The sequence below is a fragment of the Leuresthes tenuis genome, unplaced genomic scaffold (genome assembly GCF_036924035.1).
Source record: "Leuresthes tenuis unplaced genomic scaffold, fLeuTen1.0.hap1 SCAF_15, whole genome shotgun sequence".
NCBI lineage: Eukaryota > Metazoa > Chordata > Actinopteri > Atheriniformes > Atherinopsidae > Leuresthes > Leuresthes tenuis.
This window is the reverse complement of record NW_027325369.1, coordinates 3,355,876-3,372,945: the sequence shown is the minus strand read 5'-3', so window position 1 is coordinate 3,372,945 and position 17,070 is coordinate 3,355,876. Positions and strand designations below refer to the sequence as shown.

Here is a 17,070-nt window from a genome sequence, read left to right as displayed (position 1 = left end):
TGCAGATGCAACACTGACTGCCGGAAAAGGAACTTTTAGAATAGTGATCTAATTGGTCAACTGACTCGTAACAGCCAAAAAGCTACTTGGGTAGCTATCATAACATCTCCCTCAGCTCCACTAATCTCCTTCTGTGGCCCAACAGCTCAGCAGGAAGACACAAGAGTAAGAGGATTAATTCAGTGGGGATACTCTGATTAGCTTTGAACCTGAAATACTGTCATGTCACTGACAGAAGTATGGACAGAAGACTGTGTTGAAACTCAGAGATTAGAGCAAATGGGTGGGGTGAGAGATTGATTACAGAATAAAGACATAAAGAAATAAAGAAAACATTCTAGAGGGAATACAGCAACAGGACTTCCGGCCATCAGCACTGAAAGTAAAACTGTTTGTGTGTATCCATTACAGAGCAGCTGAGGGAACTCTGTCCTGATAAAATATTAAAACATCTTTCTCTCTAATCCCCTAGCTTTCTGTCCAACATGCAAACTAAGTGATGCTCTCACAGTCATGGAGCAAAAGAGGCCGAAAGACAGAGAGGATGATGGGAGGGGAGGATACGTATCATGTTCCTGCTTCCCCAGCACAAACAGCGAGGATCTGAGGTCACTGAGAGGCAGCCTCAACAGCAGAAAAGGAGCTAAAGTTACAGCCCTGGAAGCATTAACGACACACCGCCAAGCACCATCAGCTTGTATGGGCTGGGTATTTCCACACATACCCTTCTGTCTCGTATGGAAAACAGACACATGCATCACCCGCTTCCTCATATCCCTGCATGTTCTGAAACCTGAGTTCTATCCAGACTGAACTTTTAAGCCTCGTTGTTTTTAAAGTTACGTCCTGATGTTAAAAGTCAGCCGTCCAAAGAGGAGCCGCAGTGCTGGAGATGATCAGATATAACTGAGCTGACAGGAAATCCATACTCTGCAGCTCTCGGCAAGCAGGGGGTGGGGCGACTCACTTCACCTCGGTCACAGTCTGACATTTTCTAGGCGGTACAGCAGAGGAACGCCTTCATGTACGAGTCAGTGGAGAATGATCTGCAAAGAGCACTGGACTGTCAGAGTGGATCTTATGATCAGTCCCAAGGTCATTCAACATAGTATGGTACGAAAAAAGTCTATTTTCTTATCAACTATGTCAAGTGATTGACCTTTTTAGATATGGCTGCCAAACTGAGAACGTTGGGATGAAATGTAACCAACGATTTAGTGGTTACTATGACTGATATGAACTTACGAGGAGGGCGCTATCAGCGCAGCACTTCACAAAATCAGGCCTTCAGTGTAGAATATGCAGACAGAAACCATTGAGCACTGAGGCACAACAGCAAGAATTTTCAAGGAGCTACATGAGTGATTCACAGAGGCACGATCCTCCAATCCAAAGAGTCTGACGTGGTGATAAATAACACACAACACATCACACCGCCATTATTTTGTTTAACAAAAACAGTGTGTGAAAACACAAACCCCCGAGTGATTGAAGGAATCGCTTTCTGTATGACGTTATCAGTCTCTCACACGTCTTTACTTCAGTTCATTGATGTTTGTGGGCATTTGTTATGTAATGCTCTCTTAAGGTCCCACCACAACATTACTGTCAGGTTGAGGTCTGGACATTGACTAACCACTGTAACCCCTTAATTCTGTTGTAGACTTCTGCTTTTACAGAGGTGCTCACACTAGCTGATAAACAGTTAATCAAGTGTATTTGATCAGCAGCACCTTGCTGTAACTGGTTTAGTTTTTGTTCAATAAATGCTGATGTGGTGTAAAACGTCATGCGTTGCTGTTCATCTCAGGTGCTTTTTAACTTATTCTAAGACCCGGTAAAGACAATATGATTCTTTTTTATTATGTCCAGCTAAATAAAATGTTTGGAAAGGGCAAATGTTTAGCTTTTTTTTTATCTTGATAAATCACGAGACATGGCCGTTCCACTAAAATAGATGCAGAGGCAGTAAGTGCCAAATGACAACCAATATGGTCAAAATAAATAAAAATAAAAAATAGAGCTCTGGATGCTCCCAAAAAGTAGATTGTCTAAACTCTATAGCTAAATACCATGCAGAGAACCAACAGGTAGGTCTCTTAAAAACCTGCTAAACTACTTCCACCAAACTGAAATAATACAGTAAGAAGAGTAGAACTTGCTTAAGATCTGAGCAGGTAGCAGCCGAGATGCTTAAATGTACACAAAGCAGACGGAACAAACACGCCGTATTCCACAGAGCTGACTTAATGCAAACAGACCAGAGCACAGACCATGGCGAGGTGACGATGATGGTGGACACACACATCACCTTTCTCTCTGCTGGCGTTCATTCATACAAACACAGAGCGTTTCAGTACAAAGATCACTGATGGCAGAGTGGTGCGCTACAAGGAATCATGGGTAAATGATGGGAGCGGCCCTGTTGCCATGCAGCAGCAAGGCCATTCAGAGCCACAGTTACCATGGTTACCGCTGCCATCATCATAACATAAAAACAGTACCGAGGTTAGAGAAACATGCAGCACCTTTTTGGGCTTCACTCCTCGCTGCGTGGTCCAGAGGAGGGAGAGGATGGGGGAGGAAGGTTAAAGGTCAAGAGTTTGTCAGCGGCATGCCGGAGGAGACGGGAACCGGGGCGATTCAGAGAGCGACGGGGGAAACATCTTCATTTCACTTTCATCTCATTTAGGTCAGATTCTCACACATTGAACATTAAAAAAAACTCAGTTTAATTAGTGTATCAAAAATGTATCAATGTTTTGCAACTAAAGAAATCTTATTATTCACTTGACAAAATCTATATATTTTTTAAACTGTTATGGGTTTCTTCCTTCGTGTTGTTAAATATCATATAGAGGTAACTGTTTCAAAGAAAATGTAAAAGCTAGAAATATTTTTCTATGAAGCACACATAAAATAATTCATCAACGATCATATCATTTTAGGTGCTATATAGCAGCATATGAGCAACAATCGTTAAAGGAGCAGTGTGTAAGAGCCGCTGTTTGTCAGATTCTGTCATTTCCGAGTGCATTTGGACGGTGTGCGCTAGATTCTGTAATTTCGGATTGCGCAATGAACGCAACACTCCAAGCTTCGGAGAAACTAGATGTCCCGACGCTGCGTGCAGCACACACTACCCAACACATCCATCACTCAAATGTGTCACGATGTCTTCTCCATGGAGTGAAACCACCTTCTCAAGTTCTGAGGTTACTTTTAGAGATATAAATTATGAACAGATGTCACATTTGGTTAGATGTTCTGTGAAAAGATAACTTTCGTTTTAGTCAGTTAGTTGTTCTGCATTATATTAGTGTTTTGTGGACCCCAGGTATCTACCTGCGTGGTAATAAACGTTAAAATTAGCTACGTAAGGCTAAAGGCTGTTTGTATTTAGTCTGATAGACGGATATCATTAGCAGGCAACACGTTTTTCTCACCATTCGCAGAGTGTAACACCGGAAAGGGAGACGGAGGTAAGAGAGAGAGGCAGAGGCGGACAAGGAGGCAGAGCTGCTGGAGCAGGCAGGGCGAGGCAGGATGAACACAGCCACTGCCTCTCGTGAAGAGCAGGAGAGGATTGAAGATTATCTCCGTAACATGACGCCGAGTAATTTCTGTCCAGCTAACAAAGCTACTTCGTAGTTTTGGTGCATAAACTCACATGAATCAACAGTTTTCAACAGGGACACAGAGAAAACGTTTCGTTTGTTTAATCAGATCAGCTGACAACATGCACGGGCTACAGCCACCAAACACCATTTATCATTTGCATTAGTAGCATTGAGCTAAATTACCTTTCCATCAGAAAAGAGGCAACTTCGGTGTCACTTTTAAAGCCTTTCTCCCCCATCAGCGACCTCCATTTGGGAAAGGTGACACCGATATTCACTGCGCTTTACCTTGTCTTCTGTCTCTAATCCTTTTGGACTCGTCATGTTTTTGTTTCTTTGATGACGACTCGTCGTCTTTTTAGAGGTTTGTTTTGCAGAACAGTAAGTGTGGGCCACCATGTCTATTCGGATAACTTCACAAAATTGAAAAACTTCCAAAATATATTCCTATCGCTTCCTTGTCTCCTTCTTCCTCTTCTTCTACAACATTCAGCTTCTTCGTCTGCAAAGTAGCGGCGAATTGCGCTTGCGCCACCCTTTGTCCCTTCTAGGCCACTATAATCAATATGGAGACGCAAGTGGTGTCCTCCCGGGTAAGCCTTTGTGTAGAGCGGACCGCGATATATGTAAATAAAGAGGCGAAATGAAAACGTAACGACTCATTTCATAGGGTGACTATATAGCACTAACAACATAGCAACAACATGTATTATATTCCATTTCTGTTAATAAATCGCCATAAATATTACACACTGCTCCTTTAAATCTCTGGAATAATAAGGATAACTTTAAGTGTTGTGCATTACATCAGCTGTTGGACTGGATGACAGTCCACAATCCAATCTATCAGTAAACATCGCCCCCTGCTGGACAACGAATTCAGCTCTGGTGGTGGAAGTTGTGCTTCGGTCTTGGCTTTAACATTAGCACATTAACATAACTACTTACAAATGGGAATTTGTATCTAAGCTGTTTATTCTTTGTACTTATTTTGTTTATCATTTAGTAAGTATTTCACAAAGGATAGTAGCCATCAGAAATTAACTAAATAAATCAATCTATCAATACAAAAGAAACACACTGCATTTGCTTTATTGGGAGTATCTGCTTGTGCTGGTTTTACAGAGCACGTTTCCATACGTGTGTGTGTGTGTGTCTGTAGTGTGAGTGTTTTCACAGATGTCTACTGCATGTCTGGGCCCGGTTCGCTGCAGGAGAACTTTGTTACAATGCACGTTATCTGACTCACCAGTTTGGCAGACTTCGTCGTCTCCAGGATCTCTGAGGACATAAAAAGAGAAACACGGAGAGTGAAAGACATTTAATCAGTCCAGTAAACTTCACAGCCTGTAAAGTCCAACGGAAGATCCTGGCACAAACAGGGTATGGTCAATATGATTTATTGTCTTTCACCAGATGGTGAACAGTGACACAGGACAGCTGTGAAAGTACACAAACACCTTTCAAATTCACGCCATCGGGTCCGTTTTCTGGGGTCACGTTGTTTGAGTGTTACACCTGCGTTGTTGAATTCAGACAACGCTGTCGGATCATTTATGCTAATCTGGTGACTAATATGTTATTTTCACATCTGAAGGAGCGCTACCGTCACTTTCACCAACACGCCACATCAGCACTTTTACCGGGTCGATCTTAGCAACACTTCTTTACCACTTTCAGCTCCACTGTGATCCAATTTGAAAACCCTCGGACCGACATAACAGCTGCTGCAGCTGGTGAAACAGCCAGAGGGGAGTGTGTTTCGGAAATGCAGTGTGTGAGGTAGTTCATCACAGTAGCACCTAAACATCTGGTGGCATCACTCATATGATAGCATTGGAGCATTAAAACTACAGTAAAGAAGAGAATGACATCAAAATAAATGCAGATCTGATCTATTACTTATATCAGCCCAATTTATTTATTTTTCTATTTACCTTATTTGCATATTACAGACACGTGGCAAGTACAAAGACAAATGAAAGCTGCTATATGAGTAAAACATAACGAACAAGCAGCATTTTCCCACATGTGGACCAGCATGCACGACCGACCCTCAAGGTCACTAAGCTGAACAGAGTGGAGTCATTTTAGCATGATCAATCCGTTTTCTGTCTGCTGGGACAAAGGTCTAAAAAGACCTCAGCGAACTGTAATTCTCCTCATCTTTCTGTTGATTTTGGTGCAGAGCAGCATCCACAGCTCGAAGCTTTTTCTCTTACGCCACTGCCTTCGTTTGAAGAAAAAAAAAAACTGGTTGCCAGGTAACATCAGACTCATTTTCCCGACATGGACGTCTGTCGAAATGTTTTAAAGACACAATGAATAAATACGTGAGCAACAGTACTTCAGATCTTTAAGCAGTAAGCTGCTGTTACTATTACAGAGCACTGGCCATCATCCCTCTATTTGAAGCAGCAGCAGTGAGCTGTAACCATGGAAACCAGCTCCATCCTCTTGCAGATGAAACATGTTTACAACCAGATGTGGAGAGTGACTTATTTTTCATGATGATATTAGAGTTAGGATAATCAAAGAGTTCAAATTTATAGTCTTGTCCTCTAAGCGATCAGGAGTAAAACAGATGAGAGCACACATCAGATTCAGAGTTATCAGGTACAATGTCACAGTTAGATGAGTAGCTATGGCCCATTGTGGTGAGACTGTTGTGTCCACTGGTATCAAATCAATTTCTTATTACACTGTGCAGCTTTTTAGTGAACTATGATGTTGGTCACTGGTAAAACTAGTTTAAATGCCTTTAGAACTGTGTTAATACCAAACATGTTTGGTGTCAACAAACTAAGATGTGCAGCAATGCATATTCATATTTTCAACCTTTAGCTGACACAAAGCCCCAATGACCTGCAGGGAGTAACCAGCTGAGCTAAGCACTGACAGACTTCACTCCCATCTACATGTAAAAGGCAGCTGCAAACTGTGTTTAGCAGATATGACCTGAGCCGTGCACCTGACTGGAAACATTTAAGATGACTCAACAGTCTGATGTGGTGTTAAACACGTGGCACGTTGTGTGCTCACATATGGAGAAACGTTTGATGTTCTGAGCTCGCACATCTTTGAGGCTCTGAAAGGTCAAAATCGACAAGGTTTCCCTGCATTATGTCTTCCACTGTTAAAGCGCCAGCAGAATACTGAAGACGACCCGTGAATGTGACCATCAGAAGGCGTGTGTGCGTTCGTTCTAACCTCGTTTGGGGACCTTGCCGGTGCCTGGCTCAGGTGTCTCTGGAGACGTTGTGTCGGCACCATCATCTACCAGCTGGATCTGAGACAGAGAAACACAGAGGAGGCAGTCAGTCACGACCACTAAACCGGCAGGCCTTTACTTTCAGCTCTTTTATTTAACAGCAGAGCTGGCACAGACGGATGTTAAAAGGGGGGGCACACAAACAAAATTGGCTTGTTTATTGATGTTCACCAAAATGTAGCACAACCCAGCTGAGTTGGTCACTTTTTCCCCCCTTTCCATTTCACCGTGTACAGCTGTACTGCCGGGCCAGACAGCATCTCAGCCAAAGAGGCTTGATGACTGCTAAGCCCTTAATAAGAATGGTGGTTGTGTTTGGACTAGTTTCTGTTTGATGACTGAAACGCACAGACGTCATCTGATCAGGAAAAAAATAAAACAGCCATGAAATTGCTATAAATGCCTCCTGCTCTGCCGTGTTTGTGGGATACTTTGATACACGGTAATCTTCTTGAGCAGTTCAGCTTTAGGTGATGAGTGGTAAAGGCCAGAAAAATAGAAAATTATCTCTTCAGCAACCATTTGATCCCAGTGTCACATTAACATGCTGCGATGTGTCACAAAAACAGATGCTATAATGTTGTCTAATGGAAGTGATGTTGAGCCAGATTTATGGGTATCGTGTCCACCTGTGCACGTGGCTTGCAGGATATAAATTTTGTGCTCTGTAGCAAGGTTACTCTAAATGGTGGGAGTGTGTATGCCTGGGCAGCAACCTGCATGAGGACAGTGAAGCAGCTGTTACAGAGCAACAGCTGTACTGAATGTTGTCATGTCAACTACTTAAATCCATAATAAAATCCTTTTAATAAAAAGTTACTTTTAGTTCATCTTGACAGCAAACTGGCAAGCCTCAGGAACATTTAGTTAACTTCATCTAATAAGGCTTCTTATGCACCAAATCAATATCAAGAATGAGTATCAAAGAAAGGTTCTTCCCCGGCTGTAGCTCAGGAGGAAGAGCAGTCGCACACCAATCGGAAGGTCGGTGGTTCGACTCTGGCCTCCCCAGGATACATGTCGAAGCGTCCTTGGGCAAGACACTGAACCCCACGTTGCTCCCCCAGTGTATCATTGGGGGTATGAATGTGTGTGAATGCTTAGAAAGCACGTAGTTATCCCCTAAGACGTGCTGTATGAATGTGTGTGAGTGGGGTGAATGCGGCATGTAGTGAAGCGCTTTGAGTGGTCAGCTAGACTAGAAAAGCGCTATACAAGTACAAGTCCATTTACCATTCATGCTGCCAATGTCTGGGAAAAACAATCGCAGAGACACATCCAACTCCCAGCTGGGACGTGCGGTCAAAGCCTGCACTAGAACACCACATACCTGCTGTGCAGAAGTAGCAGCAGTCCACACATCATTAAATAAGAGAATTTAGAAGAAGACTTTAGTAACCTCCACAGTTCTAGCTCACCTTCACCTCACCAACCTCAACAAGAAAGTGTGTCGCTGCTGTTACCTGTGACTGTCTCACAAAAATCCCGCGGTTCTCTTCGCAGGTGAAGTAGCGTTTGCCCTGCACCGTGCCATCATTCTTCCCCTTGGCCTCATCCAGGATGACCCCCACCCATTTCCCTGAGGCGAAAAGAGTGTTTCCGATGTAGGCCACAGTGCCGCGCTGCCCCTTCCCGATCACTTCCACCAGGGAGCCCACTTTGACGGGCCGGCCGCCCCCGTCTGAGCTCATCCTGCTGCTGCCACTGCTGGTGGTCTGAGGGGAATAGACAAAACAGTTCACCTTTTTTTCTTTGCATTTACCAGAACTTCATTATTTAAGCGTTTTTATTCAGACATTTCAGGGTTCTAATAGGTGGTGGGTGTATTTAAAATTCAAGTTTTTCCATTCATTTCCAACTGGTTTTGGAATATGAACACATTTCCTTCCAACTCACATTCCCTGACTCCACATAAGCTGATAAGAAAATGTTAGGATTGCCGATAAGAGAGGCAGTGTGACTGGGACTGTTGCTGCTTGGATTAAATAGCTTGAAAATAGCAGAACAGGATTTCCTCCTGAATTCAGCGTCAGTTTAATTAAACTGTAAATTCTAAATAAACTGAAAATTGTCTAAATCGATCCAAGTCTTGGTGCCAAAGTCTTCCTTAAATTGCGAGTTAGTTCTCCATAGTTTGTTTCCATTTGTGAGCTGATTCCTGGTAAAGTGGAGTCGGTAATCACTGGTTTTGATTATTATACCTAAGTGCGTATAGATTTTTATTTGATCAACTTTAAACAAGTGACTTTGAGGGGGAAGTTGTCTGCAACTCTTTGGTCTGACGTGAAATCAGAATGCATCAGAATACATCAGAAATGTAATATAATCATCCAGGACTGAAATACGACAGAAAGGAGCTGACAACTCTTTGAATGAACATCTAAACTATGATTGGCTTTCCACTGGCAAGCCTAAATGATTCATTTAAAAAATAATAAGAAAGCACTGGATCAATTATAATGACTTTTAAGCTCTTAAGTGGATGGATTTAGGACTGCTTCCAGAGGACAATGAATTCAAATGATTTCATTCCAAACCCCCAATAACTGACACTCTGACAGTTGATTTTTCGTTGCGCGCTGCTCGTACTGAAGCTGCGCGTTCTGGCACAAAAAGCAGCTTTTTGAGACACAGCTTGTGTTGTTGATGAGCACAAACCCATTCCCCAGCTGCCTGCGCAGGTAGTTTCAAGCAGTCGACTTTATGTTGTTAATTAGTCAGCAATTAGTGCCTCTACGTGCACAGACTACGGGCGCTGTGCATTACAATCTCATCTGAATCAGTGACTGATGAGCCTCTCCATCATTTGGAAGATATACTTCAAATGTTATCTCATTACTCACACATGTTAACATTAATGGTGACATTTTGGTGCTGCAGAAGCGATCATATAGATTTTTTTCTTCATTTGTGATCATTCTCCAGTGCATTTCTAAAGCATTTCTACCCTGCTTTCCACGTGTACGCTCTTATTCACTTCAAACACGAGTGGCTCTCTGTACCGCCATCGAACTGTCATCAAAGCAGCATGTTGCAGCCCAGTGTAGGCAAGACTTGTGTATGCATTTAATGCATTAAAGTTAAAGCAACACACCTTTAAAGGCAAAAGCTAAAGTTCTGAAGGAGAAGACACGTTCATTTCAGAGCGCAGAGCTGTTTCACTCACTCACTCAAACAGAAACGTTGTCCTGTTACTGCATTCCTTTCTCAGCGTCCACGGATGCTCTAACAGCACTGCTGTTGCAGGCAGATTTCTGTGGCAATTACAAAGCAAAAAATCAGCCGAGGCTACAAAATGGAGATCTGGTTGTGGAGGAAGGAAAAACGCACATCAAAACCTTAACAAATGAACTTGCTGCTGTATTTTGTAATCTAATAATCCTTTATAACCCAATTTACAGTGCGATGTCCTAGAACTGATGGTGACTCAGCAGAACAGCACGGAGGGGAGAAGATGCTGTAGCTCTGAGGGAACATGATCGCACTCTTCCTAAGCTTACTGTAAACATACGCTGTCTGTGCTGCTGTTTGAATCAAAGGGTGGACGCAGAAACCTGCAGAAAAAGCAAACAAACGGCAACATGAGGGACATTCAATAAATAACACCCTACTCTGTCACATCCAAGTCCGGTTTCCATTCTAAAGCCATTTCCTTTCCTCCAACTACTTTAACAGCTAAGCATTTTACAAATGTGTGTATCAGATCATTCGGTGCATTCATCTCTAAGGATGCACTGCTTCCATAAGAGGTTTAGGCAGAAAGCTGTCAGTTGACAGCTTTGAAAATCATGCATCTTAATTTTGTTTCGAATCACAGAAAGAAAATGGACAAGTCATTGCTCGCTATTTGTCAAGTAGATATTGCTTACAACCACCTAAACTGTGTCTTTTGTATACTGGTCAAGAGCTACACACAGGATTACTGTTTTAAAATACCTGACTCTTTGTAAGCAGCTGTCGTGGGAATGAATATTGAGCTCTTATGATCTAAGGCTTTGTTTCTAAAGGCCTTTTAAACCTTAAAACTGCCCTCAAAAACATCCCAGCTGCTGAAAAAAATAGAAACACGACATTTGGCTAAACTGTCCCTTTTTTGTAAATTATCGACTGTTCATTTAAATCTAGTTTTTCAAACGTAATAATCGTGCGTGTCGACAGCATTGATGCGATGCAGATGTGTCGGTTACATCAGCTCACGGTGGGACAGGGATGCTTATAAAAGAAACTGATTACCGAGCTTTCAGTTTGCTCTTCAGTGTTTGCTGTGAGCGATAAAGCCATTGGTTGGTGCATGTACAGCCTTCTACATGACTGTTAAAAGGTGCCACTGACTTTTTAAATGCTGCCAATTCATCGTCATTAGAAATCTTTGTGTGATTTTACAGCAGAGATCACAGAAACAAAAGAGGTCTCTACTCTACTACATTCCAATGTATACTTTGCTCGGGTTTAATGACATTATGTCGGATAATATAGGCGGCTGACTGTTTAAGACCTTTAGGCATGTGCTTTAGCCAGATGCAGTGTTTTCATGAGCGTGGTCACTCATCAAGGACATGTTGGAGACTTCGTACTTGCACATTTCTACTTCAAATTAGCATATTGATTAGGGAAACTGAAAAGTTGAGATTGATTTACAAAGACATTAATTAATCATGACCCAAATTAGAAGGAAATAGAATTCTCATGAACATGAAGAGTTGAGCGACAGATAATTAAAAACTTCCTACTTCCCTCATACAGAGATGTTAATCCGATTCAACTTTGGAACGCTTTTCTGCATAAATTGTGCATTTTTCACTTATTATATTATATTGTTGATGCAACCATGATTTGTCCTGTAAGCGTACGCGTTTCACAGAGATGTCCGGGAAGAGTACACAGAAAAGGGTATCACCATGTGAGCCCAGATGGAGCCCCAGCTCATTGGGATTTATTGGGACAACATATTCAGAAGAGCAGAGACTTATTGTTATTATCATTATCATTTACAATGAGGCTGGGTCAAAGCCTTGGGTCGAGCTCCTCAAGCTGCCCCTGGTTTTAAGCACTGTGCAGTACTGTCGGATACATCGTCCTGCTTAAGCAGGCTGCTGCAACCAGAAAAAAGCTGTTGCTATGGGAAATAGAGCGGACACTTGATCTGTAACAATGTTAAGGTGGGTGTCTTTCTGGGAAAGTTAAATCTTCAGGAGGCGTTAAAATACCCAACACGTGCCACCAGAATATTGTTTCGTAACGAGATGATCCCTCCCCCTGTTGCTAACATCTGTCAGTTGGCTGATATGATCGGACATTTTTGGCCGGTCACAGATACAGTATAGGATTTTTTTTTATTCTTCTCATGGTTGGGTCAGCAGAGTGGCTGCGACTCCACTGTAACAGTACTTTAAGTCATGCTCGTCATGCTGAACAGACAGCAGCGCAGCAGCAACCTGAGGCTTCAGGTCAAGTCTCGCACAAAGTTGTGAAATTCAAACAGAACTCATCATTTTCCCTTTTCAATAAAACCTCCGAAATGTGTTTACAGTACTGTATAAAAACATCATTTCTTTATATTCTGCTTCCAAGGAGCTAAACATTCTTATCATCTTTCAAAGTGGCCTTGAGCGATCGTTCTTTGGGCTCACTTGAAGTCTGCTAAAGCTTTTCTTTGGACATTGGCTGCTTTTTGACTGTACCTGGCCATTGTCAGAGGAAGTTCTGTTAGGCACCGAACTCAGAGGATGAGTCACTGTTGTGTCTTCACATAACAGACAAGTTAGCAAAGAACCCATTTTAAATTGAATCTTTAAGCACTTTGTTACTAGTGATCTGTTGCAAAGACACTTCATTTATTCCCCATTTCTTTAGTTGCATCTGATAAGCATATCTCAGCATGGTGCACTGTGTGTCTTTAAAAAATAAGAGGAAACTGGACCAGTGGAGGACAAAAGAAGTGGCAGGCCTAAAAAAAACATCTACAGCTGATGAACAGTATCTGAAAGTTATGTCCTTCAGAAAGAGGGAAAGAAATCAAGGAAAGTCTTGTCACATGCATCTGGACCTTCAGCTGATCCATCTACTGTTCACTGAAGCCTCATCTCCATGGCTGGTCTCTATATCTCAATAAGCCATTCTTTAGGAAGGAAAACAAGAAGAAAAGGCTATGGTATGTCAAATGACACAAGAAGTGGACTGAAAATCAGTGGCAACAGGTCTTATGGAGGGATGAATCCTCCCCAGAGCCCGGACCTCAACATTATTGAAGCAGTGTGGGATCATCTGACAGAGAACGGAACAAAAGGCAGCCCACATCCAAAGAAGAGCTTTGGGATGTCCTTCAAGAAGCCTGGAGAACTATTCCTGAAGACTCCTTAAAGAAATGACAGAAAGCTGGTCTCAGAGGGTTCAGGCTGTGTTGGAGAATAAAGGAGCTTGTATTGAAATACTGACTTTGGGGCTTGTTAGAATGATCTCAAACTCTTTGTATACTGTACAGCATTTCCATGTGTGCTTTCAAATCCTTCAATAAAACGCTGCACCCATCTCCTGCTTTGCTGGTAACACATAAAACAACGGGGGGGGGGGGGGGGGGGGGGGTCTGAAGACTTCTGCACAGTACCGTATGGTACAAGCTGAGATAACAGTTGGAAATATATAACTCAGTCTTGTCCTTTAAAATCGGTATCAGCCAAATAAGCAGAGTACAGGTTGGGCTATAGTCTATCATAAAGTACTCCCTGTTGTTAAGCCATTGTCCTGACATGTTTGCCATGGGCTGGAAGCATGGGACCTGAGGATGGCGTGCTGAATTATTTAGCACCACTCTGCTCTTATAACACACGCAGGCTCACACTGACTCTAGGTCTGAAATAACGTTAATTAAAAAGTGATAAAAATGCTGCTGATTTGTCAGCCTGACAGTCTTCAATATTCAGAAAACGCTGTCGCCTACACATTTTAGCAGTGTACCCACATTAAGTGAGCTAAATTACAAAGCATGCAATGTAACAACTTTTCTTCATTATATGGGGAATCTTTGTCATCTGAAAGAAGAAAACAGTAGCTTTAAAGCTTAAATGTAGCTCTAATATGTGTAAGATCAAACCCTGATGTCATCCCTCCTGGTGACTGGGAAGCAGCCTGACTCAGAGACGGATGACAAACAGGAAGTCTTCTCGGCCTCATGGCTCGTCTGTCTAATGTCCGCTGATAACAAAAAGCCTTACAAGCTTCTTACCTGCCTGTCATCTAACGCCACTTAGTTTGCAGGTAGTCAGGGGAGTCATAGCACAGGTCTCAACTCTAACATCACAACAGCAATGCCAAGCCCGGAGGGTCATGTGAGCCAAACAAAGAGGCGACAATTCAAACAGAGGATTGCACTGCTGGGATGGATGAGAAAGCCCTCTACTGAAAGCAGCTGTCGGCCGGGAGGAGATGACACAGTGAAACAAATCAAACTGATGTAAAAAAAGAAAAAAAAGACAACGACACACTATCTGGTGCTTCATTAACCTAACTGAGATGTATATATACTTTGTATACACTCACCCGGGTGTATGTGTTCCTTCTAGTCTGTGACATGTTTCCTTGTCGCTGAGCACCTCCCAAACTGCCTGCCTTGACTGAAGCAGCGTGTTATTAGGGAGAGCGTTGGCCAGACAGAGGGGGATCGAGCAGAGGGGAGCGGGATGAGGGGGAGGGGAGGGGGGTTCAATGATGCTGCTGGAGCGTCTCCTTCTTCCTCTCTGTCTCCTCACAGAATCACACCATCCCTCACCTCATTCCCACAGTACACGCTGAGCTATAAAAACTCTCCGTCCTTCCTCTCTGTGGCTGACAGCGAGTCTCCAGGAGCTTCTGGTTTTAGAAGAAAGTTTCTGCTGCGGCTAAAGGTGCAGATCCTGCCATCAGATGAATGGATCAGAGGGGAACAACAGAACAACGAAGGGGGAATAAAGACATCCACACTCTGCTGTGAGCGCATCAGCTGAGCGGCAGCACTGCGTTGTGCTAGTGTCTGCGCTGGCTTCTGCAGGAGGGAGGGTGGCGTGGAGGCCCAGACAGAGTTGCTGGGTCCTAAAGCCTGCACACATATCTCTCAAGAGCTTCTCAGAATAGTTATAACTACCATCAATGTCCCAATTTGAGGTGATGGGAGAAGTCCAGACCTTCTTATTAGGATTACACTGTGCCTGGTCCAACAGCTCTTTCAACTGCTGAAGACAAATCAATAAAGCACAAAAGATCATGGTCGTAGCTACTTATGACTGATCGGTGAGTCAAAAAAAACAAACAACAACAACCCATTAAAAAGTTATCAATGCTGCAAAACAAAAAATCTAATCCGTGCTCTTCCTGCACTGCAGTCAGTCAGACTTCTGTCAAATGTAACTTTCTATCTTCTGTTTGTGACAGCTGTGGGGGGGGGGGGTTAAAGAAAAAGACAGGAAAAACAAAAACATCTAGCCAATTTGAAAATTCTAAAACACAGTCAGTAAGCATTTTGTCAGCCAGCCACAGACACACCAGTTCAACTAAGTGTGATTCTGTTTCATTGTGGCTCAACACAAAAGGCCCAGGTGATGCTCTGTAAAGCTGAGAGAGCCAGCTTATTGTACCAGGGCCCAGCCCGATACTGTGGTCCCATCACAGAGCGAGGATTAACTCCCTTTCATGGGCTAACTGAAAGGCTGGTCCTTTTTTAAAGCTCAGTCCTCCATTCCTGTGTTGTCATCTTTTTGCAGAGGAAGCAAACGCTGCAGGGTTTCAGCGTAAAAGCTTTCGGGGCTTTCCAGAGACGTTGGAGGAGTGTGCAATTCAGCAGCCAAACTAAAGGAGAGAAGTAGAGGGGTAAAAGAATGCGACACTTATTGAGCCCCAGTAACTGAGCATGGGTCTGTTACAGTCAGGGATTACCGACAAGCCAGCAAAATGTAGCATTTTTATGTTACAACCAGAGAACAGCTGAACGTGAAAACTGTTGCCTTAGAGTTCAGACATGGGAGAGTTCTACAGACTTTGGAGTGTTTAAGGACACAAAACAATCCTCTGCAGTCTCTTTGCACCCTTTTATGCAAATGACACAGGCAGCATTAAAACATGGTGGTGGGGGGGGGTGTTCAGAATCAGAGGCAAGAAAGGAAAAGGACAGAGGGGCAGTCGAGAGACAGAAATGACCAGCAGACGACCCACATCAAAGCTGAAGAGGATGACATGGCAGAGAAAGAGAAAGAGAAGTGAACAGCTCTGCTAACCGGACGCTGCAGGAACAGAGGTGACTCTGTCATGTTGAGGAGGCTCCTTACGACCACACTGCGAGGAACAAATCATCAAGGTAAAGATCAGGAAAACTAGCAGGGCTCTTCATGAAAGACTATGCAGCAGAAGCTTTGCATGTGTGTAAGAATGTTTTTGACAAAGGAAGCAGCTGAAGGGTAGACTGACATAGAAACAGCTGTGTCAGTCCTCGTCTTTGTTATGTAATCAGGACAGTAAATAATCTAATGCCATTTTTTTTCTTTCATTCTTGTCTGTGTTAGTAACCGATTCATTAACAAAACATCAATTCTCGGATACCTTTTTGGATCAATGAAGTGACAGTCTATCTATTCATCTTGGTAAATGCTACGTTAAGTTTCTGACGAACAAATCTTCCAAAGCGGCTCCTCAAAGTAATTACTAAATCTTTACGAGAATCAATATGAAACAAATCAAGGCACGAGCGATGAGAAACATTCCGCTCTTTTAACGTATCGATTCAAATCGGAATCATTTCTTTTCCAGTTAAATTTCTCACGAGGTTAGTTCAGCAGAGCCGCTTAGACGCCAGATATAATGATCCAGCCCTTTTGTCGTGTTGATCGAGTGTGATCACAAGAGGAAAGATTTTCACTCTTATACTCTTTCCAGTTCTCCAAAATAGAGCAAATGTTGCCTGTGTGCAGCAGTATTTCGTCCTATTTTTTATTTTTATTTCATATCATTCAAAATACATTAACGGAGGGTTTAATGGACGGTTTAAAAGTGATTGATTCATTTTCTTCTCCAAAATTCTTCTTTTTTTTTTCCGTGAACGCCTGGTTTTCTGCTCCACCGCATGTACCGGTGATGTTCAGGTTGGCTTCATCTACATCAGTTGCACACAGGAAAAAGTAGGTCATCCATTGGAAATATGGGCAGAGCTCGGCGCTA

General features: G+C 42.9%; 1 protein-coding gene across 10 annotated transcripts in view; it reads right to left on the bottom strand.

Annotated features, from left to right (window-relative positions):
- The window catches only part of dctn1b (dynactin 1b), a 33,817-nt gene that overhangs the window by 15,864 nt on the left and 883 nt on the right, over positions 1 to 17,070 (bottom strand). For 4 of the 10 annotated variants that reach the window (XM_072365826.1, XM_072365827.1, XM_072365829.1 and 1 more), the window contains exons 1-5: positions 14,428 to 14,861; positions 8,355 to 8,606; positions 6,831 to 6,909; positions 4,870 to 4,901; positions 2,529 to 2,549 (exon numbers count right to left, since the gene is read on the bottom strand). In XM_072365826.1, coding sequence (XP_072221927.1) covers positions 2,529 to 2,549; positions 4,870 to 4,901; positions 6,831 to 6,909; positions 8,355 to 8,606; positions 14,428 to 14,460 — 417 coding nt within the window. In that variant the 5' untranslated portion in view covers positions 14,461 to 14,861. Of the gene's footprint in view, positions 1 to 2,528; positions 2,550 to 4,869; positions 4,902 to 6,830; positions 6,910 to 8,354; positions 8,607 to 10,061; positions 10,146 to 14,427; positions 14,862 to 17,070 lie in introns of those variants that run through there. The other 6 variants (XM_072365831.1, XM_072365832.1, XM_072365835.1 and 3 more) reach the window with 4 other exon arrangements.